At 43.9% G+C, this 26,125-nt stretch overlaps 1 protein-coding gene across 8 annotated transcripts in view; it reads right to left on the bottom strand.

Moving 5' to 3' along the window:
* F8 (coagulation factor VIII) overlaps positions 1 to 26,125 on the bottom strand; it is a 119,294-nt gene that overhangs the window by 16,641 nt on the left and 76,528 nt on the right. For 5 of the 8 annotated variants that reach the window (XM_047715162.1, XM_047715165.1, XM_047715166.1 and 2 more), the window contains 8 exons: positions 21,213 to 21,366; positions 19,040 to 19,252; positions 18,547 to 18,775; positions 18,198 to 18,380; positions 16,738 to 16,854; positions 16,200 to 16,271; positions 13,549 to 13,634; positions 10,237 to 10,392 (listed from right to left, as the gene is read on the bottom strand). In XM_047715162.1, coding sequence (XP_047571118.1) covers positions 10,237 to 10,392; positions 13,549 to 13,634; positions 16,200 to 16,271; positions 16,738 to 16,854; positions 18,198 to 18,380; positions 18,547 to 18,775; positions 19,040 to 19,252; positions 21,213 to 21,366 — 1,210 coding nt within the window. Of the gene's footprint in view, positions 1 to 10,236; positions 10,393 to 13,548; positions 13,635 to 16,199; positions 16,272 to 16,737; positions 16,855 to 18,197; positions 18,381 to 18,546; positions 18,776 to 19,039; positions 19,253 to 21,212; positions 21,367 to 26,125 lie in introns of those variants that run through there. The other 3 variants (XR_007124681.1, XM_047715163.1, XM_047715169.1) reach the window with 3 other exon arrangements.

Raw genomic sequence — 26,125 nt, 5'->3', positions numbered from 1 at the left:
GAGTGCCTGCCCTACGCGGCCTGGTGCCAGCTGGCCGTGGCGCGCTGCCAGCAGGCGCTCTTCCACGGGCCCGGGGAGGCGCTGGCGCTGACCGAGGCCGCCCGACTCTTCCTGCGGCAGGAGCGCGACGCGCGCCAGCGGCTCGTCTGCCCGGCCGCCTACGGGGAGCCGCTGCAGGCCGCGGCCAGCGCTCTGGGCGCCGCCGTGCGCCTGCACCTCGAGCTGGGCCAGCCGGCCGCCGCCGCCGCCCTCTGCCTCGAGCTGGCCGCCGCCCTGCGCGACCTGGGCCAGCCGGCCGCCGCCGCCGGCCACTTCCAGCGCGCCGCCCAGCTGCACCTCCCGCAGCTGCCCCTGGCCGCGCTGCAGGCGCTCGGCGACGCCGCCTCTTGCCAGCTGCTGGCGCGCGACTACAACGGCGCCCTGGCCACCTTCACGCGCATGCAGCGCCTGGCGCGGGAGCACGGCAGCCACCCGGTGCAGCCACCCCCGCCGCCGCCGCCGCCGCTGCCCCCGGGACAGCAGGTGGGCCCCGGCGCCGCCCCGGCCGTGCCCGCCGCGCTGCTCCCTCCCAGCGCCGCTTCCGCGCCGGGCGCTTCCTCTCCCGCCACGCTCGGAGCCTTCGCGGACGTGTTGGTCCGCTGCGAGGTGTCCCGCGTGCTGCTGCTGCTGCTCCTGCAACCGCCGCCTGCCAAACTGCTGCCGGAGCATGCCCACACCCTGGAGAAGTACTCCTGGGAGGCTTTCGACAGCCACGGGCAGGAGAGCGGGGGCCAGCTTCCCGAGGAGCTGTTCCTGCTGCTCCAGTCCTTGGTCATGGCTACCCACGAAAAGGACACGGAAGCCGTCAAGTCGCTGCAGGTGGAGATGTGGCCGCTCTTGAGTGCTGAGCAGAATCACCTCCTTCACCTCATCCTGCAAGAAGCCGTCTCTCCCTCGGGACAGGGCATCTGATGAATCACTTCGACCAAGTGACTTTGGGCTTGTGGCAGAACTTCGTGCACCTGCCCTGGCCTTTGGGGCGAGGGGCGGTGGGGGGCGGTGCGAGCGGGCGGCGGGGAAGGAAAGGGGGTCCGAATAAAAGACAGGAATCCTAGCAGTTCTGCCTTGATCTTATTCCTCTTGACTCCTTAGGCATTAAGTTGACCACAAGTTATCTGTAGTCCCAGAACTTACTGCCGAGACGGTGGGAGGGAAACAACATGATAGGATCCATGGAGGACATGGCTCTCTTCCCCCAAACTGCCCACATACAAATAAGAACCCCCTGGGGCGCCTGGGTGGCTCAGTGGGTTAAGCCACTGCCTTGGCTCAGGTCATGATCCCGGAGTCCTGGGATCGAGACCCGCATCCAGCTCCCACCTCTGTGGGGAGTCTGCTTCGCCCTCTGACCTTCTCCCCTCTCATGCTCTCTCTCTCTCAAGTAAATAAACAAAATCTTTACCAAAAAAAAAAAAAAAAAAACCCAAAAACAAAAACAAGAATCCCCTTTATCCCTTACCTCTTCTTCCACCTGACGCCCCGCCCCCTACATCTTTGTTGCAAAGTGAGGACTGGATCTTGCACAGCGCCCAGTATGGAAGCTATAGGTTTTTTTTTTTTTTAATCGTGATTTGATTTCTTAGCACAGATCAGTGTCTATCCAAGTGACCACCCAAGTTCTTTGTTTTGTCCGCCCCACACCTATTCGTGGGGATGATTCGACGACCTAAGCCCTTGTGGCTACCGCCCCAGGTCCATAAGAAAGCCCTTCGGGTGCTCCTAACGTGGGTTTTAGCTTTCCTTCCATCTGGAACATGGGAACAGCTTCTCCACATAATCGGGAAGCAGAAAGGAGAAAAACAGATGGCTGTCTTTCAGGTCCATGAGGTAGTCATCCCTTTGACACAGACAGTGTGCCTAGTCCTCAGGCTGTGCCAGGCCAGGAGTCTACAGAGACCCTCTGCCACGTGGACCTCTCAGAGAGCTGCAAGGCCACTGGGTCCCGTGCAAGGGGCGGGCGTGTTCTAACGCAGATGGGCCCGATGTGCCTTGGAATTCACCGTTCCGGTTCTAGGTTCTAGCCCCAGAGGTATGCCTAGTCCATGTGACGACTTTTATTTGTAGTAGGGATCTCTCTGCAACTCTTCCTTAACACAACTGTGTAAAATCAGCACGGTTCTTTCGCATCGTGTGGTCGTGCCCATGCGAGACGGTGTCTTTGTTCCCCAAGAGCAGGATAGCAACTCATTTCAAAGTACTACATTTACAAAGATTCTTGGTCCACATGTTACATGCAAATGTTATAAACTGAGTGTTGTTAATTTTTTTTTTCTCTTTACAGTTGTGAGAGTGATCACAAGAACTCTTAAGAATATAATCTCCCTCTCCAGTCATTCAGCTTTGGGAAAATGCATCCTCTAAGCTGAAGCTGTATACAGTACTAATCTTTTGGGGTGCCATTTAAGGACACAGTTTGGCAGATTTCTGTTTTGCCTTCAGTGTGTGTGTTTGGGGGGGAGGGGGATATGTTGAGGGTTGTCACCGTGCCTTAAGTGCCTCAAAATGGGTGGGACTTTCAGGGTAACCTTTACTACCTCTACTTCAACAGTGTGGAAGCAATAGGTAACGGAATACAAGAGAGGCCCATCTGAGATAGAAGCAGCTACCATTCCCATGCTCTCACTTGGCTAGCTGGAAGGGTCTTTCAGAGCCCTAGAAGCCTAGTCTAACTTACTGCAAAGTGGGTAGGGTGTCAGACACATGAAAAGATGCTCAACATCATTCATCATCAGGGAAATGCTAGTCACAACCACAATGAGGTATCCCCTCACATCTGTCAGAAAGGCTAAAATCAGAAACACAGGAAACAAGTGTTGGCGAGAATGTGGAGAAAAAGGGACTCTCTTGCACAGTTGGTGGAATGTCCTCTGGTGTAGTTGCTGTGGAAAACACTATGGAGATTCCTCAGAAAGTTAAAAATAGAGCTACCATCTGGTCAAGTAATTTCACTACCGGGTATTTACCCAAAGAAAATGAAAACACTAATTCAAAGAGATATATGCACCCCTATGTTTATTGCATTATTTACAACAGCCAAATTATGGAAGCAGCCCAAGTACCCATCCATAGATGAGTGGATAAAGAAGACACACAAATTGGAATATTTCTGAACCATAAGAAAGAAATCTTGCCATTTGCAACATGGATGTATCTAGGAGTTATAATGCTATGTGAAATAAGTCAGAGAAAGACAGTATATGATTTCACTCATGTGGAGTTTAAGAAACAAAGGATTTGAAAGAAAAAAGAAGAGACAAACTAAAAACCACAATCCTAAGTAGAGAAAACAAACTGATGGTTACCAGAGGCAAGGTACGAGGTATGTGTGGGGATGGGTGAACTAGGTGATGGGGATTAAAAGTGTACTTATAGTGGTGAGCCCTATGAGTAATGTATAGAGTTGTTGAGTCACTACACTGTACACCTGAAACTAATATAACACTGTTCATTATTTACACTGGAATTAAAAAAGAAAGTAGTTTTAAAAAAGTGGTTAGGGTGCATGGTCCTTTCTGGTTTTGCTTTTTCTTAGTATTCTCCTCTCACCCTGGGCTACAGGCCTGGCCAGCTGCCTTACTGTCTTATTGATGAGGGAGCAGAAGGCATGCTGAGGACAAAGCACAAGCTAATACCCTGCAGGGGTGCCTGGTGGGTTCCCTAGAGGTGGGGAAGGTGTGACATTCCTCAGGCACTGCTGGCTGCCCAAGAGCAAAGGAAGAGGAAAAATAAATGAGTAATCGATAGAGATCATAGTCATGCACGACATGAATCTCCCATCAGTTTTGCAACTGTCTAACTGACTCATAAGAAAAAAAGCAATCTTGGGGCACCTGGGTGGCTCGGTGGGTGAAGTGTCTGCCTTCAGCTGAGGTCATGATCCCAGGGTCCTGGAATTGAGCATCTGGCTCCCTGCTCAGTGGGGAATCTGCTTCTCCCTCTGCCTGCCACTGCCCCTGCTTGCACGCTCTTTCTCTCCCTCTCAAATAAATAAATAAAGTACTTAAAATAAAAAATGAAAAAAAAAAGCAATTTATCAATAGCCAGAACCTTTAGAAACCTATAGACTCAATTTCCTGGGACCCTCATGTCACCCTCCCTTCCATAGAATAGAAAATCTTACATTATCCACCATTCCTCACAATGGCAGTGCAGGCCTTTCTGCCCACAGGTCCTGTCCCTGTGCTATAAAAAAAAAAAAAAAAACAAAAAAAACAAAAAAACAACCCTTTTCTGCACTGAAAAAGTATCAAGAATTCTTTCTTGGCCATAGGCTACTGAACTGCACTTCAAACAACATCATTATGACAAGAACGTTCAGGAGTTATGATAAGTAACTGTGAAAGTATTTGGATTTGGGCTTAAGGAAAAGCCTCCTTAGGCCTTGGGTCTAAACTCCCTGTATTGAGGAAGTGGGGTGGGTGGGATTACCAGAGAGCTTGGTGTTGGGTATACCAGTATAATTCTAGAAAATATGAAGGTTGTTTATCATTTGCCATTGGCTCATTTACAGATCTCCCTCAGAAACTTTATAGCATAGACAGCTGGGACAAGGCCAGATTTCAGCGATTTTCACAGACTTTGACAAAATCACTTGCTAATTATCAACTTAATGTCAAAACAACACTGATTTCTAACATGACCCAAAAATAAGTATTTTTAAAGCACATTAAAAATAGTTTTCTTTTTAACCTGAAAACCAGAAGGAAAGAGCCACATCACTGAAATATTCACTGATAAATCAAAATTAGCATTTACATTATAGACTATTGAGGATGGGGGCAGTGAAGCAGTGGTCCTTAAACGTTCCCCCTCCCTCTTTATGTGGGACATCTGTGATGAGAAATATTGCTGATGAAACATATTCTGCATGTGAACGAAACAGAGATATAAGAACATTTGAGGACCATTACACTGGAGGGTGCCGACTAAGACTGAAGTGTCCACATTGGGCAAACTCTGCAATGGAAGTGGTCTGGTTAAGGTAACTGCCTAGGTGTTTCTCGTGTCATTAGACTAACCTAACCAGCAGTCTGCAAAGTTTTTCTGTAAAGGAGCAGATGGAAATATTTTAGTCTTTTCAGGCCACAAGTGATCTCTATTGCATAATCTTTGTTTTGCAACTTTAAACCTATAAAAACCATTCTTAACTCACAGTCCATAAAAAGCCGGTAGTAGTCCAAATCCATGGATGGGCTCTAGCTTACCCATCCCTCTACTAGAACCTAGAACACAGCAGTTACTTCAGTAGCTGTTTGTAAATGAATGACCTCCATGAGAGTAATTATTAATGCTTCTACCACATTGAATGAGAAAGACTGAAAATAAATGAACTAGTCATTAAACTCCAGGTTCCAGGAAACAAAAAATAAAACCAAAAGAAAGTAAAAGAATTTTTGAAGTTTTAAAGGGAAATTAATGAAATAGAACACAACCTCAGGGGCCCCTGAGTAGCTCAGTTGGTTAAGCACCTGACTCTTGGTTTCGGCTCAGGTCATGATCTCGGGGTCGTGGCACTGAAACCCATATTGGGTTCCACACTTAGCAGGGAAAACCCAAATTGGGTTCCACACTTAGCAGGGAGTCTGCTTGAGGATTCTCTCCCTCTGCCCCTCCCTGCACTACCTCTCAAATAAATAAATAAATAAATTTTAAAAACCCGTCCTTCCTGCTCATGTTCTCTCTCAAAACAATAAAAATAAAATCTCTAAAAAAACCAACAACTTCAAATCTATGTTTGACTGGAAGAGATTATGCTGAGTGAAATAAGTCAAGCAGAGAGAGTCAATTATCATATGGTTTGACTTATTTGTGGAGCATAACAAATAGCATGGAGGACAAGGGGAGATGGAGAGGAGAAGGGAGTTGAGGGAAATTGGAAGGGGAGGTGAACCATGAGAGACTATGGACTCTGAAAAACAATCTGAGGGTTTTGAAGGGGCGGGAGGTGGGAGGTTGGGGGAACCAGGTGGTGGGTATTAGAGAGGGCACGGATTGCATGGAGCACTGGGTGTGGTGCAAAAACAATGAATACTGGGGTGCCTGGGTGGCTCAGTGGGTTAAAGCCTCTGCCTTCGGCTCAGGTCATGGTCCCAGGATCCTGGGATCGAGCCCCGCATTGGGCTCTCTGATCAGCGGGAAGCCTGCTTCCTCCTCTCTCTCTCTGCGTGCCTCTCTGCCTACTTGTGATCTCTATCTGTCAAATAAATAAATAAAATCTTTAAAAAAAAACAAAAACAATGAATACTGTTACGCTGAAAATAAATTTAAAAAATTAAAAAAAAAAAGACCAAGAGTTGATTCTTTGAAAATCCAATAGAATAGACAAACACTCACCCACTATGGTGAAGGAAGAAAGAGAGAAATATGTGTGTATGTAGATAATGCTCTATGGCACACGTGGGGAGACACAACTCAAATGTATACATTCACATTAGCTATGGGTAATAGAAAATGAGAATACCGATGCTCAGATAAGGAATGGAGAAGATAGCTAAGCATCTAGCACTCAGAAAGACAAAGCTCAGTGGCATTTCTACCTAGCTTTGATTAATCGCATGATTACTACACTAGTGAAGCCAGTCTAGACCAGCAAGTTAACAGGAAAAGATGGAAACTTTCCTACTTTATTTTCAAGTTTAATATCACTCTCATGCCCAAACCTTGTAAATAGAGCTCCTGGAAGAGGTAAACCAATTTTACTGATTAGTATAGATGAAAAATTCTAAATAAAATGTAAGCAAAATGAATCCAGCTAAGTTGTTAATGATTGGTACACTCTGAGTGTGATCCTACCAAAGATGACCTTCCATGATGTAAAGACTCCCATCAGACCTGATTTCAAGCTGCTGATGGAATGTCATGGAATGCTACTATACAGCCCCAGCAAAGCACTGGGAAATCTCTGGGATAGCTACTCTCTGTAAATGTGATAAAAAAGTGTTTGTTTAAAACTAACAGTGAACATTAAAGAGTAAAATATGGGATCCATTCACAGTGAAGTCAAGAAAAGATAGGCTTCTTTGTTTTATACATGGGTCTGTGTGTGCGCGCGCACGCATATGTGTGTGTGTGTTTCTGCATATTAATCACAAAAGCATTTAGAGTGACTGCTCTTTCCTGTTTACCAGGTCCTGCCAGCGTGAACCAGTATGGTATTCTGGGGTATGTCACAATGTTTGGAGTCCCCGGGGGTCCACATTACAACAAAGAACAAGGGAGCTGGCATTGTCCAGAGACACGAAAGGTAAAGGGAACACTCTTGTTCCCACCTTGTAAATGCAAATCTATTCTGATTTTGCTTATTAATGGGAATGAAGGAAAAAGCATTTTCTAGGTCAGTTTTCCATCTGTACCAGGTGCCTAGGGCTGTGCTAATTTGCTCCAGAGAAGAGACAGCATCTGGAATTGAAAAGTTCTTGTTATCACAGCTGAATACATTTGTGGTGTCTGTCATTTCCCCATGACTCATCTGTCTCTTAAAGTGGCTGAACAGGGGCTCTCAGGAGGTTAGAGCCTGGCTCGTGAAGCAACTATTCCCGGTGCAGTCACTGAAAGACTTCCATGCAGAGAAAAGACGACTGCCTCAGAGACTGGCGGTTCTCAGCCTCATCGAGGTCTCAGATCTCCACTTCTTTCCACCAGTAACTCTCCACACCTTAGCGTAACAGACCTGATGGGCTGGGCCATTTAATTGTCACTGCAAGTCTGCAGTTCATAGGCTCAGCCCTTAAACCTGGTCTTAAGTCTAAGTATCTGTCTACAAGCACAGGATATGGAAGACTCCTCTAGAACACCGTGGACGTGTCCTGATTCTCCATATACGTTCATGTATGTTCATGTATGTTCACGGGTGTTCTTGTGCATAATGTGTAATTTATTTTCCCCTATGTATGCCGTAAAAAGAAGGGCTATAACAGGTTGACAGGTCACTCTACAATCAGCTGATGCCATAGTTCTCACCAGAGTGACTAAATGCCTCTGTCAGTTGAGTCTCCCATCGTCTTTCTCACCATCTGTAACTCATTCCATAGCACTGCTGGTGATGCTCTGAGAAACTGTGATACCACCACGTAACGTGGATTGCCCAACATGCAATCTTGTCCCGAGGAAGGAAATCACACCTGTATTCCTTGAATATATTAGCAACATAATCCTAGAATTCCATTTTGAAGGTATTTCCTTAGGGCTGATTCTGGCATTAATTACTGTATAAGACAGAGTTTGAACAAGAAATAAAGAACTACTCCAATCATAATAATTTGAGAGAAGTTTGATAAAGGTACTCAGTAGGTAGGTGGGGGCAGGGTATTGCCATCGCTAGGCCTGGTGGGAGGAGGACTGGGAGTAGAACCGGAGGGGGAGCAGAATCTTACAGGAGACTCTTCTAGTGCTTTATAAAAATGACCACAAATTCCTTACATTCCTCCCACTGAGAAGTGGGGTCTCTGTCCCTTTCCCTTGAATCTGGGTGGATGTGAAACCGTCATGTTGTGCGACGCTCAGACCTCATGGAAAGGCCATATGGAATTGGCCTGGGACAGCCCCAGATGCTGTCTTGGCTAAGGCTGGTCTGCACCAACTACCAGACATACAGGTGAAGATGCTTCTAGATGCTTCCAGCCCCCAGCTGAGGCCCTGGTTAGACTGCGCTAGAAGTCCTGACCCATAGAATCCCTGAACCAAAAGAAGGGTTGTTTTTAGGACATTAGGTTTCAGGGTGGTTTGGTACTCAGTGATAGTAACCGGACCAGGGAAAGAAAGCCACTCTGAAGGCAGCAGTGACCTTCAGTGGAGAGAAACAGCCAAATCCTCTGCAAAGCAGGGCACCAGGAGAATAAATATCATATGTATATGATATCATATCATATAAATCAATATCATATATAAATAAATAATACAACAAATAAATATCATATCAATAAACATCTCATATATATGATATATAAATATCATATATATATATTTTAAAGTAAACTCAATGCCCAATGTGGGGCTTGAACACACAGCCCCGAGATCAACTGAGCCAGACAGGTGCCCCAAGAATAAATGTTTTGATCTTACTCTACTTCCTTCCTCTGCTCTCTTGCCAGCACTTTCCAAAAGCTAGAGGATAAGGTAGCCTGCTGCTGTACTTCACACAGGTCAGACGGAAGACCAAGAAGCAGGGTAGAGAAGCAGGACGGTGGATCTAACGGGCAACACAGGAGTTATCTTCCCCGGGGCCATTTGAGGACTTTGAACTTTATTCTGAAGAGAAGAGGAAGACACTGAAAGGTTTTAGGCAGGGGACTGATAAAATGATTATCCAAAAAAAAAAAAAAAAGATGTGCAGCTTTTATCAGGGGAGAGACTAGAGCCAGAGATGACTAGTTAGGAATGTAGCGTAACAGATGCAGAGTGAGGTGAGGGGGCCTAAGGCAACAGTGGCAGCTGAACAAATGCAGGAGAAGCCCTCTGAGGGGAATTACAAAGAAAAAACTGCTGGACTTGTGAACCCGTGCATCAGGAGGCATGAAATAAGGGAGGAGTAGACAATGATACTAATGTTTCAAGCCTGTTTAACTTAGGGTCTCCTGATCATTTCCCAAGGTTTCACCCATTCTTTTATGTGGAAGACACATATCTTCACGTCCATTCATGGTTCTGCCCCCCTAAACTCAAGTCTTAAATTTCGTGCCTGCTGGAGTTCAACCAAATTTCCCTACTATCATCTCAAACTCAAAATACCATAAGCAAACTCATAATGTTATCAATCCACTCAGTCCTAACCACAGATTTCTGTCAACAGAACATCTCTTCATTTCTATTATCTATGAGATCTTTGGTGCTATTTTTTTAACAATTTTTTAAGGTTTTATTTATTTATTTGAGGCAGAGAGATACAGAGAGAGAGAATGAGCAGGGGAGGCAAAAGCTGACTTCCCACCCAGCCGGGAAATTGACGTGGGGCTCGATCCCAGGGACCCGGGGATCAGGAACTGAGCGGAAGGCAGATGCTTACCTGACTGAGCCTCCCAGGTGCCCCTGATGCTACTACTTTTTCTCCCTATGTCCATAATCACTCCTTTGCCCATAAGTTGAAAAATCTTTTTTGGAATTAAGTTCATAGAAGCTAGGAGTGTTTGTTCCATATCTGCAATCCTTGTCAGAAGCTCTTAAAAACATTCGTGCATTGTCTTGGAAGAACTAAGTACATACCATTAAGGTCCCGGTAGAATTCCCTCGATAACTCTGCCACTTCTTTCCATCAAGACTATACATGATGATAAACTGAGAGATGTAGAGGCTGGAGAACTTCTGACGGGCACCCTGGGTCATGATGCTGTGAATAATCATTGGTGCCAACAGATCCACCTGCCAGTTAAAACAACACTTTATTTTAAATGTATGTACCACCTTCTGGAATTAATTATTGGCTTAAGAAGGGTCTACACCAATACAGATACGCTCGGTAGTACCTTGGATCTGTGTGAAGCGCTGAGATAAATGATGGGAACAAGAAGGAAAGGCACTAAGTTGGGTCCCCAGGCTACTTCCTGCCTGACAAAGCAGACCACTTTCAAGTCGATGTGCTGCACACGGAGCCACAAAACCTAGTGCTCTGCCCACACTTCAGCCTCAGCAGAGTCAGAGCCCATTTCCTCTCCTCTCCCCTCCCCAGGCCAGTCCCCTTCCCTATCAGCACTATAAACTGCTGTCCCTCCTTTACATGTGAGTTCACAAACTCTTTTCTGATTCACCCAGACAAATTAAGTGCTGCTTTCCCTATGCTTCTGCTTCCCTTTGTGTACACAGTCAAGCAGGAACAGGACAGAGAGCAGCAAGGTCTTCAGAAGCTACAGCACATCTCGGCCCATTACAAGCTATGCCCAAATGAAGAGACTTCATTTTTGCTCATGGTGTTGTGGTGCAGGCAATGGAAGTACCAGGTGCACCAATTCTGTGGCTTGTTGAACTGACTTGTACTATGTCCTCATGCAGTATGTGCGAGGTCTTTTTTTTTTTTAAAGATTTTATTTATTTATTTGACACAGAGAGAGAGATCACAAGCAGGCAGAGAGGCAGGCAGAGAGAGAGGAGGAAGCAGGATCCCCGCTGAGCAGAGAGCCCAATGTGGGGCTTGATCCCAGGACCCCGAGACCATGACCTGAGCTGAAGGCAGAGGCTTAACCCACTGAGCCACCCAGGCGCATCCATGTGCGAGGTCTTTTTAATACAGTCTTTAATGAAGTTTTGCCAGCCTTTCCCACCTACATTTTATAACTGATGAATTCTTGGCAAAGTGCCAATCTAATCTACTTCATCTTCTTCTTGTGTCTTGACTACATTATGACTGGAATCTTAGAGGAATCTGGCCATCAGAAAGTCAACATTTTCACCTGTGTATGCAGCCATGTTAGACTGTGACAGTGAGACACATCTCTGCACAGGGAAGTAAGCAAAGCGGTGAGAGTCGCTTGGTGTGCCAGTGGGAGCACTGCAGCTGCGCCACTCTGATCGCCTCCCTGGCTCCCTGGAGCCATTGCTAGCCTTTTTTTTTTTTTTTTTTGTAAGTCAATATAATTCTTTATTTCTCTGGGGTATTTATTTTATAAAGTTACCAGAACAAGAAAATGTATACCTGGGCTTTAGTAGGACAGATGGTTAAAAAAAAAAAAAAAAAAAAGCACCTTGAGGATGAGGAGATTTAATACAGAATTGGCTGATAATACAATTAGGTGGATTTGTAACTGGTTCAATTACCATAAGCAAACTGTGGCCGTTAGTAGATGATTATCAACCTAAAGGGGGTTCTAGAAACAGCAGAGTATAACGATTACAAATGAGGCCTCTGGACCCCAACGATCACGGTTTGAATTTTGGCTTAACCACTCATTGGCTATATGACTTGGGGCAAGTGACTTCTCTTTGCTTCAGCTTTCTTATCTGAAATGAGGGTGACAGTAACAGTGTGGTGAGGATTTGTTAAAAATGCTTGGAGTTGGGGGCACCTGGGTGGCTCAGTGTGTTAAAGCCTCTGCCTTCAGCTCAGGTCATGATCCCAGTGTCCTGGGACTGAGCTCCGCATCGGGCTCTCTGTGCAGCGGGGAGCCTGCTTCCTCCTCTCTCTCTGCCTACTTGTGATCTCTGTCTGTCAAATAAATAAATAAAATCTTTAAAAAAAAAAAAAAGGACACCCACACACAACCTTCAATATCTAAAAAAAAAAAAAAAAAATGCTTGGAGTTGTTTAAAGCACACAGTAAGGAAGCCCTGTCTTCTTCAATATATTGATCATGAATTGGCTAATGTATAAAAATGTTTACTGATCAAGCAGTAAATTCAGTGAAACTGGGAAGACTAAGAAATTATTTGGGAGACTTGACAAGCTGGAACAATGGGCCAAATCTAGTGTGTGGGACCTGAACATGGTGTATGACTCGGGTTCTTTGGCCGGGCATGGAAAAGGCACTCTATTCACTAGTCTCATTAGGTTGTAGCCAGTGAAGGACATATAATTCCCCAAATGGAAATGACAATGCTATCACAATAAATAAATCAATGGAACAACAGAGGCAGGGCACACAAAGAGATGACAGTGTCCGCCACTCAGGGATACACATAAGGTTGAAAGAAATGCAAGGTCAGAAAATGGGGTTGGGCAGCTTCCCAAGAAACAAAAATTCTCAGGAATTTGCGAGCAGTAAGTTCAAACTGAGTCGTAACTGGCAGTCTTTGGGCAGTGAGTACCAGAGGCAGGGGGCACGCTCGGGCTCTAGAGGGAACCTACTGTCGCAGTGAGGCTGACAGGCTGCGCTGGCATTTCCACGCTGCCCTCAGCGCTCATGCAGCAAGTCCCTGTATGTTCGCCTTCGAAGGGGTCAGAGCCATGAGTAAACCCATGTTCACTGGATAAAATCTTTGGATATGTTGGATGAAATATAATATATTATTAAAATGAATTTCACATGTTTCTTTTTAAATGTGGCTATTAGGAAATATAAAATTACACATGTGGTTTGCATTTGTGGTTCAGATTATAATTATCATATTGGACAGTGCTTCTCTAGAGGAAATGGGAAAATGAGAAAATTTGAAAGATCTAGTCATTTAAAAAGAAACTGAGTAGGGGCACCTGGGTGGCTCAGTGGGTTAAAGCCTCTGCCTTCAGCTCAGGTCATGATCCCAGGGTCCTGGGATCGAGCCCTGCATTGGGCTTCCTGCTCGACAGGGAGCCTGCTTCCCCCCCGTCACTCCCCCAACCCCGCCTGCCTCTCTGCGTACTTGTGATCTTTGTCTGTCAAATAAATAAAATCGTAAAAACAAAAAAAAAGAAAAAAAGAAACTGAGTAACCCTAAAGACATTGTCTCAGTCATTGGTTCCAAGTTAGTTTACCGGATCGGACTAGCAAACAAGCAGAAGCCACTCTGTTCTTTCTCTGTTGGTTACCTGGAGTTTGATAAAAATGACTTTTGTTTTGAGCTTGCAAGAGGAATCATGACATGACTGAATGTGACGTGCTTTCTAACCTTGATCCAGGAGAAGGGATCCTTGGTGCTCCAGGCATTGACCGATCCGGAATAATGCAGTCTGGCCAACTTTGGGGCCCACTGTCCTTTGCCCAAGAAAGGAGAAAGAGATTAGAATCAGCTGTGTTGGTCCTAGATACTTAGGAATAAAATTGCTTTCTCTCTTCTTTTAAGATTTTATTTATTTATTTGGAGGGTGCAGGAGTAGGGGAGATAGGGGTGGGGGAGGGGCAGACGGTGAGGGACAAGCAGACTCACAGGCGCTCTATCCCAAGACCCTGAGATCATGACCTGAGCTGAAATCAAGAGCCAGTTAACAGACTGGGCCACCCAGGTGCCCCTAAATTTGATCTCTTGAGAAAGGCTAAGCCTAGCTGAGGAGAAGATAAAGGCAAAAAGTGCAGTAGTATTTAATTTTTTTTAATTGTATTTATTTATTTGACAGAGAGACACAGCGAGAGAGGGAACACAAGCAGGGGGAGTGAGAGAGGGAGAAGCAGGCTTCCCACCAAGCTGGGAGCCCGATGCAGGGCTCGATCCCAGAACCCTGGGATCATGACCTGAGCCGAAGGCAGACGCTTAACGACTGAGCCACCCAGGTGCCCCCAATTTTTTAAACTTAATAATTTTGTTTATTCTTAGCACCTCTAATTAGGTGGTACTGGAATGTATTACAAATACTAGAAAATGCTATCATTACTTCTTTATTACATAATGTATGTTCCTTCTAGAAAAGTTAGTTAAGGAGAAAACGTGAGTAAAAATGAAAGTTAAAAAAATCCTTTTGGGGTGCCTGGGTGGCTCAGTGGTCATGATCAGGTCAGGTCATGATCTCAGGGTCCTGGGATCGAGCCCTGCGCTGGGCTCTCTGCTCGGCAGGGAGCCTGCTTCCTCCCCTCTCTGCCTGCCTCTCTGTGTACTTGTGATCTCTCTCTCTCTCTCTGTCAAATAAATAAATAGAATCTTTAAAAAAATCATCCTCAAAAAAAAAATCATCCTCTTGCCTACAGACAAATAATATTATTTTGGTATATAACTCTCAAGCTTCATTTTCTTCTCCTTAAAGATTTTATCAATAGCCAAACTATGGAAAGAACCTAGATGTCCATCAACAGGTGAATGGATAAAGAAGATGTGGTGTATATACACAATGGAATACTATGCAGCCATCAAAAGAAATGAAATCTTGCCATTTTCAACGACGTGGATGGAACTAGAGGGTATCATGCTGAGCGAAATAAGTCAGTCAGAGAAAGACAACTCTCATATGATCTCCCTGATATGAGGAATTGGAGAGACAAGACAGAGGATCAGAGGGAAGAGAGGGAAAATGAAACAAGACAAAACCAGAGAGGGAGACAAACCATAAGAGACTGTTAATCTCAAAAAAAAAAAAAAAAAGAGAGAGAGAGACTGTTAATCTCAGGAAACAAAGTGAGGGTTGCTGGAGTGGAGGGAGTTGGGACGGATGGGGTGGTTGGGGCATGGACATTGGGGAGGGCATGTGCTATGGTGAGTGCTGTGAACCGTGTAAGCCTGATGATTCACAGACCTGCACCCCTGAAACAAGTAATACATTTTATGTTAATAATAAATAAATAGGTAACTAAGAAGAGTGACTACTACAGGTCTGGGATTTATCTGCTAGAGAGAGAGAGAGCGAGAGAGAGAGTGAGCGCACAAGCAGGGGAAGGGGCAGAGGGAGAGGGAGAAGCAGGCTCCCTGGATTCCAGTTTCTGGATTCCAGGACCCTGGGGTCATGACCTGAGCCAAAGGCAGATGCCTAAGCAACTGAGCTACCCGGGTGTCTCATCAGGCCTTGTTTTCAAATGGCACTTTGTTCCCTCTAAAACAGGGTTGACAAACCTTCTTTTGTAAACAGCCAGATAATAAATAATTTAGGCTCTGCCGATCATTTGGTTTCAGCTACTTAACTGTTGTGGTAGAGTGAAAGCAGCCACAGACAACTTTAGGTCAGTGGGGCTGGCTGTATGTGTCAGTACAAGATTCTAGGTACAGATGCTGAAATTCGAATTTCACATAATTTTCACATGTCATGAGACATTCTTCTTCTTTTTTCCCCCAATCATTTAAAACTAGAAAAATAATTCTTAGTTTGAAGGCTACATAAAAATAAGTGGTGGAGCTGCGGTTGGGAGAGGGTGGTGGGTTATGGACATTGGGGAGGGTATGTGCTATGGTGAGTGCTGTGAACTGTGTAAGCCTGATGATTCACAGACCTATACCCCTGGGGCTAATAATACATTATATGTTGATAAAAAAATAAAAAAAATAAATAATTGGTGGGCTGGATTTTGCCTTTAGGCCATAGTTTGCTTACTGTTGCTCTAAAACAGTATCTGGGAGCTGACTGCAGATCCTGCTCAAGCTTTCCTGTCACTGCTCATAGCAGAGTGAAGACAATGGACTCAAGGGGAGCACCAGGGAATGCAGGTAGGACATGTAAGGAGGTGGTCATGAGAAGTGATAGTAGCTTGAACAGTGGCAATCAGAGAAGAGAAAATGGATTTAAGACGCACTTGTGGAGTAGATGTAATAGAAGGATGGAGATGGATGGGTTATCTAAATCCAACAGAAATAAAAAAGATACTATCAGCCCAGATCTTGGGAGACAAAATACTGGTATTTACCATATTGTCCTGAAGCTGTAATCTGAAAATCTCGGATGTGTCCAGAAGCCATCCCCAGCGGAGTCTGACACTCTGAAATCAAAGGAGAGGGCTGTGACAGCTAGCAGTACCTAAAATTCAGCCTTCACAAAGGCAAGCCAGTGAGAATGGGCGAATACCAAGCAATGGTTGATAATTTCTATTGTTAACCATGTCATTTAATTCACTCTAATAGAACCATCCACACTCTGACTTGTTTGTGGTTGAATCTTGAACTCTTCCAAGCCATATTTGTAAGTTATCTTTGGCAACTGAACCAAAATTCAGTTTCACATTTTGCTCTTGGAGATGCTGGAGCTTCACAAAGTTGTGAGAACGAAGTTATTTTTAGCACCAGTTTGTTAAATACTTAGAGCTTCAGGTTCGCACATATTTGCTCTTCCCTGAGGACTCTGATGATTTCTACCAGCAATATTCATTATAGATTTGTTTATGACTGGGAGCTTGTATTTGTTTCTTGATAAAAGCAACCATCCTAGGAAGGAGGAAAGCTACTTACTCTTGCTGTACACCAGAAAAAGAGTGCTCATCCCCGCTTGTAGGTGCTCGCCAATAAGGCATTCTATCCGCCAAATTCCAACTTTGGATGGTAGCATTTCCACAGTCTCAAAAACACCTTTTCAAAAACAGAAGGAACAAAAATTATTTCTTTTTACTGAAAAATGAGCACGAGATACATTGGTTTATGCAGAACACCCAAGGAGAGCCACCTAAGTCAGTTCTACCACTCTTGACCCCCTCAAAGCCAAAGTGCTTTGCTATGTGACCCCGCCAATTTGGAGGTACTGAAGATTGAGTTCTGATAGCCCCCACCCCTGGGAAATGGGAGAGATGGGCTGGTGGGGGAACAGGGGAGAGCCACTACACTCTCAGAGTGCCAAAGGTTATTGTGGGTTTTTGTCCCCCCCATCAACCAGATGTGAGCTCCCTGGGCCAGGGAAGTGAGGGTGAGGTCCTCGTGGACCTAGGCCACTAGGGCTGCCTTGAGGGCTAACGCAACCCAGCAGTAAGAAGTTAGAGGGGGTACTGAGGGGCTGAGGCATGAGTCACATGTGACTCCCTAGAATAAAGGTGTCCGTTGTAAGTAGATAAGAACTGTCCTAGCGTTTAACCTTTACCATTTCCATGCTGGAGTTCAAAGCAGCAGCCATGAAGGGGTTGGGGAGGACACACAATAAACGTAAGGCAGAGGAAGAGAGGGCTCAACCACACCATCCTTGCCTGAGATAGGCCTCTCGGAGTGCACCCTGCAGTTCGGGGTCGGAGGCGTATGTGTGACGTGAAGCGGCCACAGGAGAGCTTATTACTGAAGAGTGAGCAGGAAAGTCACTGAACTTCTTGGAATTTTAACACAGAAACAGGGAAAGTTTGCTCCCACTATTAAAGGGGCGGTGGAGACCTAGAATAAAGCTGTGTTTTGATCAACACTGTGAGTCGTGCTTATACTGGTTATGGACATAAACAGTTCACACCATGGAGAACTACTGGTGCATTTGAGACAGTGGAAACCGTAACTCCAGCCCAGGAAAGTGCCACAACATTAATTATTCATTTATTCTGTTCTATTTCCTTTATCTGTATCTGAAATTATCCTGTTTATGGGCTAATTTATTTATTTATTTTTAAAGATTTTACTTATTTATTTGACAGAGAGAGAGATCACAAGTAGACGGGGAGGGGGGGGAAGCAGGCTCCCTGCTGAGCAGAGAGCCTGATGCGGGGCTCGATCCCAAGACCCTGAGATCATGACCTGAGCCGAAGGCAGAGGTTTAACCCATTGAGCCACCAAGGCACCCCTCTGGGCTAATTTATTTATTATGTTACTTGAAAAAGTAAGTTACCTGAGATCAGGGAGTTTCTTGGCTTTGTTCATGGATTGCTTCCCCAGTGCCTGCACCATGCAAAGTAAGTACTCAGTAGGTCAGCAGGTAGACAAAAAGGGCAGAAATTAGCTCATACCTGGGTAGAGGTTGTAGACTGCCATTTTATACTCCTCTTTTTTCCGTACAGTGAACACGTGTCCACTGAAATGAATAGAATGGATGTTTTCACTGCTGCCCATGCTGAGCAGATACCATCGAATCTTTTGGTCCTGAGCCATTACTAAGCCAGGCAGTGTGTCCATCACATAGCCATTGACTGCTGGAGGAGAACACAGAGAAGGCTGTTGAAATCCATTACAGAAGTTTCTTTCCCTCTCCTCCAGTAAAAAATATTGATTCCTACAAGGATTCCACTCCTATACACACACTCTCAATTCACTGTCCAAGCCTCAGCCTGAATAATAACTGGGGGTGGGGTATGTTACCATGGAAACGGTAATTTTCTTTAAGAGTGGGATCCTCCTTCTGGATATTGCAGGGAGCTCTGCAGTTCCTTTCCAGGTTTTCAGTGAAGTACCAGCTCTTAGTCTCATCAAAAATAGTGAAAAACAGAGCGAATTCCTGCACTGTCACTTGTCGCCCGTGAGCAGGGTTCAGTGTATCGCTGCGGCAGATCAGAAGGGGTCCAATCAAGCCTGAGTGTACATCCTTCTCCTGAGAGAGAAGACATCAATCCTATGAACATGAATGCCCTCGCCTATGAACCAGGATAGATCTCTTATCAACTTCCATGCCACTCCAAACCAATCCTGATCTGGTAGGTTCCAGAGTGATCATTCTCAAACACAAATATGATGGCACCTCCCCTATCGGAATCTTCCCATTAAGCTTACAGTAAATAGAAAAATTCTCAGCAGATAACACGAAGTCCATTTCTTCTAAACCAGTAAGTGGCCAGTGCAATGTCCATCTGCTTACCAGATCAACATCAGAAAAATAAGCCCAGGCTTTGCAGTCAAACTCATCTTTAGTGGGGGCCATATGCTGCTGCACTGTCCAAAAGTAAATTCTGGTGTCATTAGGGTTGACAAACTTTCTTCTAGGTTCTGCTCCTTGCCTCTGATCTTCCTCGTAAGAAATAAGGCTAGAATAGAAGGAGTAGGGACGAGAGGCCTGGTTTTTGAAAGTTACCTGCAGAGAAAAAGTAAATACAAAATTTAAAAAAGAATTTGAGTAACATGTTTTAGGATCATATAAAGTCCTTAGCTTAAGGTTTATATCCCTAACAGCAATGCCTATTTGGGGTTTATCCAGAGGAAGTGGTACAGAGGATGGGTGTTGTCAGGACCCAAACCTCACACTCTATCTACAGAGGAAACTGAGGTATTTTTGAACTCTAAAATCTTTAAAGCATGAGCTCAAAGTTGCAGAAGAGAAAATTCCTAAATACTGAAAAGCTGTTCAAAAGTAAAAGGGAAAATATCACCCCAGGGGTTTTCAGAGACCATAAGCATAAGAACGTGTGGTTCTTATGACAAATTCCAGGATGAATGCATATGATCTTTAAAAAAGACTTTAGATTTCAGGGTGCCTGGGTGGCTCAGTGGGTTAAGCCTCTGCCTTCAGCTCAGGTCATGATCCCAAGGTCCTGGGATCGAGCCCCGCATTGGGCTCTCTGCTCAGCAGGGAGCCTGCTTCCCTGCTCTCTCTCTCTGCCTGCCTCTCTGCCTACTTGTGATCTTTCTCTGTCAAATAAATAAATAAAATCTTAAAAAAAAGACTTCAGATTTCAAAAAATTACACGTTTCACAGGACATATATAAACTAAAATAAGAATCAAAACAGAAAAAGAATTGCTGACAATTCCATAATTTTAGATCCTTCTATATCCTTAAAGTAAATAATCAATTGGGCCAGTGGATGACGATTTTTGGAAAAGAATAAGCTACTTTCATTTTTGGCTCACACAATGCACCAAATAACTTGTAGTCTACAGGAATTACTAATGGGTTAAAAGGTTAAGTGTTAAAAAATAAACAAATAAATAAAATAAAAGGTTAAATGTTAAGCAATTAAACTGTAAAAAAAAGTTGAATGTATAAGTGATTTTAAGAAAAAAGTCTTTGTATAGGAAAGGATTTTTATAAACATAAAAGCTGTGTGTCATAAAAGAAAGATTTATGGGTTACTATCAGTAATTCAAACCTGTTTTATTTCAAAAATCACTATAAATAAAATTAAAAGATGACAAACTTGGAAAAATATAGGGTAATATAAATTGATAAGAAAAGTTCTCCCTCAAAAGGTCAAACGTGCAAAGGACATTAACAGATAATTCTTTAGAGAAAGTCTTAAAATGTTCATGTATATTGTACTTCTGGAATTTTACCCAAGGAAAAGGGTTGTGATTGCAACATTATTGAACTAGTGAAAACATTGCAAACTATTTAAAAGGTTGTTCAAAGTAAATGGTTAAGTAAACCATAAATTCACAAAATAGACTATTATGCCATCATTAAAACAAAATAGAAAGTATTTCTAATGACACAAGAAATATTGACAATATGGGGCGCCTGGGTGGCTCAGTGGGTTAAGCTTCTGCCTTCGGCTCAGGTCATGATCTCAGGGTCCTGGGATCAAGCCCCGCATCAGGCTTTCTGCTCAGCAGTGAGCCTGCTTCCTCCTCTCTACCTGCCTCTCTGCCTACTTGAGATCTCTGTCTGTCAAATAAATAAATAAAATCTTAAAAAAGAAGAAATATTGACAATATGCTATTTAGTCCAAAAAGAGCTGTGATCTCGGGGTTGTGGAATTCAGCCTCACATTGGGATTCTCTCTCCTCCCTCTGCCCCTCCCACTCTTGCTCTCTCTTTCTTTCTTCCTAATATAAATAAATAAATAAATAAATAAATCTTTTTTTAAAAAAAGAAGAGGTAAAATTACACGTTGCATAATTTTGAGCACATAAAGAAAAGAATACATAGGACAAAGAGAACATACACTAAAATGGTAGTTATGGGATTATTTTTTAACTTCTTAATTTTCTATACTTTAAAATTCTCAGAAAGTGAAAATACATTATTTTTATAAACAGAGACAAAAATATACATACAGGATTAATTTTCTTATAACTTCATTGTTCTAAACTCACCATGATATTGTCTTCAACTTCTGCTCTTATATATGGCCCCAAGAGTCCAAGGTGTTCGTTTAGTTCTCCACGGTATAAGGGCTGAGTAAAAGACCCATCAGTAAATTCCTGGAAAACCACCTTCTTGAACTGAGGGACATCCCTACCTTGAGCCCTGGGGGAAAAGAGCAGAGAAAAAACAGTATCTTCATGATCAGGTAGGTAGAAACACCTGACATTCTTGCCCTTCCTGTACTGGAGACACTTCCATAGAGCTGATGATGAGCTGGGGCGAAGAAGGGAGAAAGGAGTTAGTACAGACAACGTCCAGGTTTCTGATGTGGGCAAGTGGCTGGACAGTGATGCAGCTCACTGAGATGGGCAACCCTGGAGAAGTAGGTGGGGGTATAGAGTTTTAAACACACGGGACATCTATGTAAATTAAATTGGCAAATACGGAGGTTGAGAGCTTACAAAAGAGATCTAAATGAAGATCATGCAAGATGGAGACACTATCCAGACCATGTGAGTGGCTTATTACAGCTGATAATCAATTTTTTAAAAGATTTTATTTATTTATTTCACAGAGAGAGATCACAAGTAGGCAGAGAGGCAGGCAGAGAGAGAGATAGAAGAGGAAGCAGGCTCTCCGCTGAGTGGAGAGCCCGACGCGGGACTCGATCCCAGGACCCTGAGATCATGACCCGAGCCGAAGGCAGAGGCTTAACCCACTGAGCCACCCAGATGCCCCATCAATTTTGTTATGTCCTCATTTTATTGGACAAGCAAGCAACATGTTGCATAGGTAACCACTCCATCTTCCTGACATACCCTCTCTCCAGGGTTCACTAGTGTAGAAGTTCCACGAAAGCAGGGGTTTTGTCTGTTTTGTCCACTGCTGTACTGCTGTATTCCCAGCAGCTGGAACAAGTGCCTGGCACATAGTAGATGGTCAAAAAGTATTTGTTGAATGTTAAATGCATGTAGGACTTATAAACAAATTCTGAATATTAAACAGCCCCCCAGGGTTCAATCCTTGGACTTCTTCCCTCTACTTAAAAAGAAATCTGGGGGTGCCTGAGTGGCTTAGTAAGTAGAGCCGGTGACTGTTGATCTCGGAGTTGTGAGTTTAAACCTTGCATTGGGTGTAGAGATTACATAAACAAACAAAAAACAAACTTAAAAGAAGTTAAAAAATCTGTTAGGGGGCCCCTAGGTGGTTCAGTCATTAAGCATCTGTCTTGGGCTCCAGTCATGATGCCGGGGTCCTAGGATTGAGCCCCGCATTGGGCTCTTCACTCATAGGGAGGCCTGCTTCTCCCTCTCCCACTCCCCCTGCTTGTGCTCTCTCTTGCTATCTCTTTTTCTCTCTGTCAAATAAAATCTTTTTAAAAAATCTGCTGGAACTGTGAACTAAAACTGTATAACAAAGTACATAAAACCAAAGTGCTTTTGGTATAAAAATGCAACCACTATCCAGATCAAGAACATTACCAGCAACACAGAAGACTCACAGTCTGTGCCTTTCCAGTGACATTCTTCTTAACCCTAACCACTGTTGTGATATTTATGATCATTATTTCTTTGCTTTTCTTTATAATTTTACCACTATGTATATATACTTCCCTAAAGAACACAGTTGAGTTTTGTCCATTTTGGCAAACCATGTTGTATACGTTCTTTTGTTTCTGGTTGTGTGCTATAGTTTGTATTCTGTTGTGCAAATATACCAAAATTATGAACATTCATTTCTAATTTTTGGTGCTTACACGTAGTCCTGCTCCTGCTATGAATCTTTTCTCCCCCAGCTGTGAACCTTCTTATACACATCTTCTGGTGAATGCATGCATGCATTTCTGCGGGGCACATATCTAAGAGTCGAGCTGCTGAGCGTACGTATGTTCTGCAGGGTTCCCACCAAGCAGGGAGTCCGATGAGGGTCTCGATCCCAGCACCCTGGGATCATGACCTAAGCCCAAGGCAGACATCCAACCAACTGAGCCACTCAGGTGCCCCAGCAGTCTTTTACTATTAAACTTAAATAGCCAATCGAGATTGTTCTAAGATAGTTTTTCCACCACTGATTAAGACTGAGGTGGCCGTTATTAGGGATTACATTCATTTAACTTTCTGAGCAGACTTGGTGACCCTATTAGCCACAGAAGTCTTTGAGACACCCATAGCAACGGTCTGTCTCATGTTGTGAAGAGTGAAACGGCCCAGAGGAGGATATCCAAAGAAACACCCAGTACATATGGACTTGACAGGAACTGGAATTCGGGGTCATCTTCCAACTTCTTCCCAGGACACTGATCAATCTTCTTCAGCTCAGCAAACTTGCATTGTGAGGTGTGTAACAATCCAGCATGCATGCATAGCCAGCAATGATTAGGCTCAGACGGTTCAGGGTAATCACCAGCTACTTTCACTGGCGGGTCATTTTTGCTGTCACCATTTTTGCTGTCACTGCTACAACAAACATCTTTAACAGATACATTCTTTTTTAAAAAATTTTTAAACCTTCTTTTTTTAAGATTTTAATTATGTATTTGACAGACAGACAGAGATCACAAGCAGGCAGAGAGGCAGTCAGAGAGAGGAGGAAGCAGGCTCCCCACTGAGCAGAGAGTCCGATGCGGGGCTCGATCCCAGGACCCTGGGACCATGACCCGAGCTGAAGGCAGAGGCTTTAACCCACTGAGCCACCCAGGCACCCTAACAGATACATTCTTTATTTTAAGATTTTATTTTTAAGTAATATCTATACTCAACGTGGGGCTTGAATCCACAACCTCAAGATCAAGAGTCACCTGTTCCACTGACTGAGCCAGCCAGGCACCTCTGACAGATACATTCTTGATATCAAAGCCCACACTGTTCCTAGGAAGAGCTTAACTCAAAGCTTCATGGTGCATTTCAACAGACTTCAGTTGTAACACGGACCGGACTGGAGCAAAGCTTTGAGGACACACCTCCATTCGGCTCACAGGGAGAGTACCAGTACCACCAAGTTTGTGCATGTACTCATGGGGCAGACGAAAGGCCTTGTCAGTTGGATGATCTGCTGACAGGAGGTAATCTAGAGTTTCAAGCAGTATGGTTCCACTGGCATAGCCATCTATTTATTTATATTATTTAATTACCATCTAATGTATTATTTTTTCAGGGGTACAGGTCTGGGATTCACCAGTCTTATAAAGCTATCTTTGTGGGTGATGTCTCATTTCTTGTTAGCACTTGGCTCCAGCATTTTGTCATCACTCCAGCCAGAAACTGGCACAAATGCTACTTACTGTGCTGGGGTTGTAGCCAAATTTCTTAATATAGGTGCTGGCTTCCTTAACATATTCCTTGTGTCTCTTCTGGCAGCAGGTGGCTCCAGCATTTTGTCATCACTCCAGCCAGAAACTGGCACAAATGCTACTTACTGTGCTGGGGTTGTAGCCAAATTTCTTAATATAGGTGCTGGCTTCCTTAACATATTCCTTGTGTCTCTTCTGGCAGCAGGTGGCTCAGTGGAATCCATTTTGTAAACAATTAGTTGTTTCACACCCAGTATGTAAGCCAGAAGGGCATGCTCATGGGTCTGCCCAGCCTGAGATGTGCCTGTTCTCATGTTATTGATGAACGCTCTGTGTTTTGGGACATCAGTGATACTCACATAATACTTGCTGGTCTCCAGTTTCCAAGGGGAGATACCAAAAACCACCACACTTGCTTTTGGCCATTTGTCTGACACCCTGGCATACTTGAAGGAGCTCTTTGCCATCTCAGCAGCCTCCTTTTCAATGGTTCTTAGGTTGATCCCACCACATTTATAGGTCAGATGGCCAGGAGTAGAGGATTGGCCCAAATTTATGTGCCCAATGATGACAGTGTTGATATTTCCAATTAAGGGGTGGTTTTCCTTTCTAAAATAGGGGTGGTTTTCATGACACCTGTTTTGGTGGCAAACCCATTGTGAAAAAACCAATTATATCTTAGAACTCATAAAACGTTTTGCCAGTTTATACAAAGAATATTTATATTTATATTTACCCATATATTTACCCTTTACTTTTTTAGTCCTTCTTGCCTTTCACCTCTTTCATTCAGTATCATTTTCCTACTGTCTCAAGTACATCATTAGAATAGTTTTAGTGGGTTTTTGCTAGGGTGAAGTTTCTGTTTCTGTTTGTTGGAAAATGTTCTATTTTGCCTTGATTTTTGATTCATATTTTTGATGGGCAGTTATTGCATTTCAGTGTCTTCTAGATATCATTCCCGTTTTCTATGTTTAATTAGCACTACTGAAAAGTCACCTTTCTGTATCTTGTTTAAGTGTATGCTGTCTCTTTTCTTTGCCTGCTTTTAAGACTTTTGGGTTTTCTGAAGTTTCACTCTGATAAAACATGCCTAGGTGTTGATTTTTTTAGTTCATCCTGTTTGGGATTTGTTGCGCTTCCTCAATCTGTGCATTGATAGACTTTTTAAGATTTTTAATATTCAGTTTCTTCTTTAATCACTTTCCTTTCCTTCTGATATTTCAATTAAAAAGAAGTAAATCCTTCACACTCTAGCCTTTAAGTCTCCTCTGGTTATCTGTTGCTGTATCACAAACTACCTTAAAACTTTAGTGTCTTAAAACAACAACCATTTTATGATACTTGTCAATTCTGCTAAGTCAGAATTCCAGCAGTGCTTGGCTGGGTCAGCTGGCATCCAGGCTGGTCCGGAGGGTCCAAAATGGCTTCACTCATGTGCCTGATGCCGTGGTGGAGAATAATGGAAACCTGAACTTGCTGAGACTCATGACCAGAAGGCCTACATGTGACATTTCCAGCATGACAGCACCAGGGTAATCAGATTTCTTACAAAGGACATCCCAGGAGAACTAGATGTAAGCTATGTGGTATTTTCTGAACCAGCATCACTTCCACCACATCTATAGGTCA

The sequence above is a fragment of the Lutra lutra genome, chromosome X (assembly GCF_902655055.1).
Source record: "Lutra lutra chromosome X, mLutLut1.2, whole genome shotgun sequence".
In the NCBI taxonomy this organism is placed as follows: domain Eukaryota; kingdom Metazoa; phylum Chordata; class Mammalia; order Carnivora; family Mustelidae; genus Lutra; species Lutra lutra.
The sequence above is the reverse complement of the archived record's forward strand: the minus strand, read 5'-3'. Positions and strand labels throughout refer to the sequence as shown.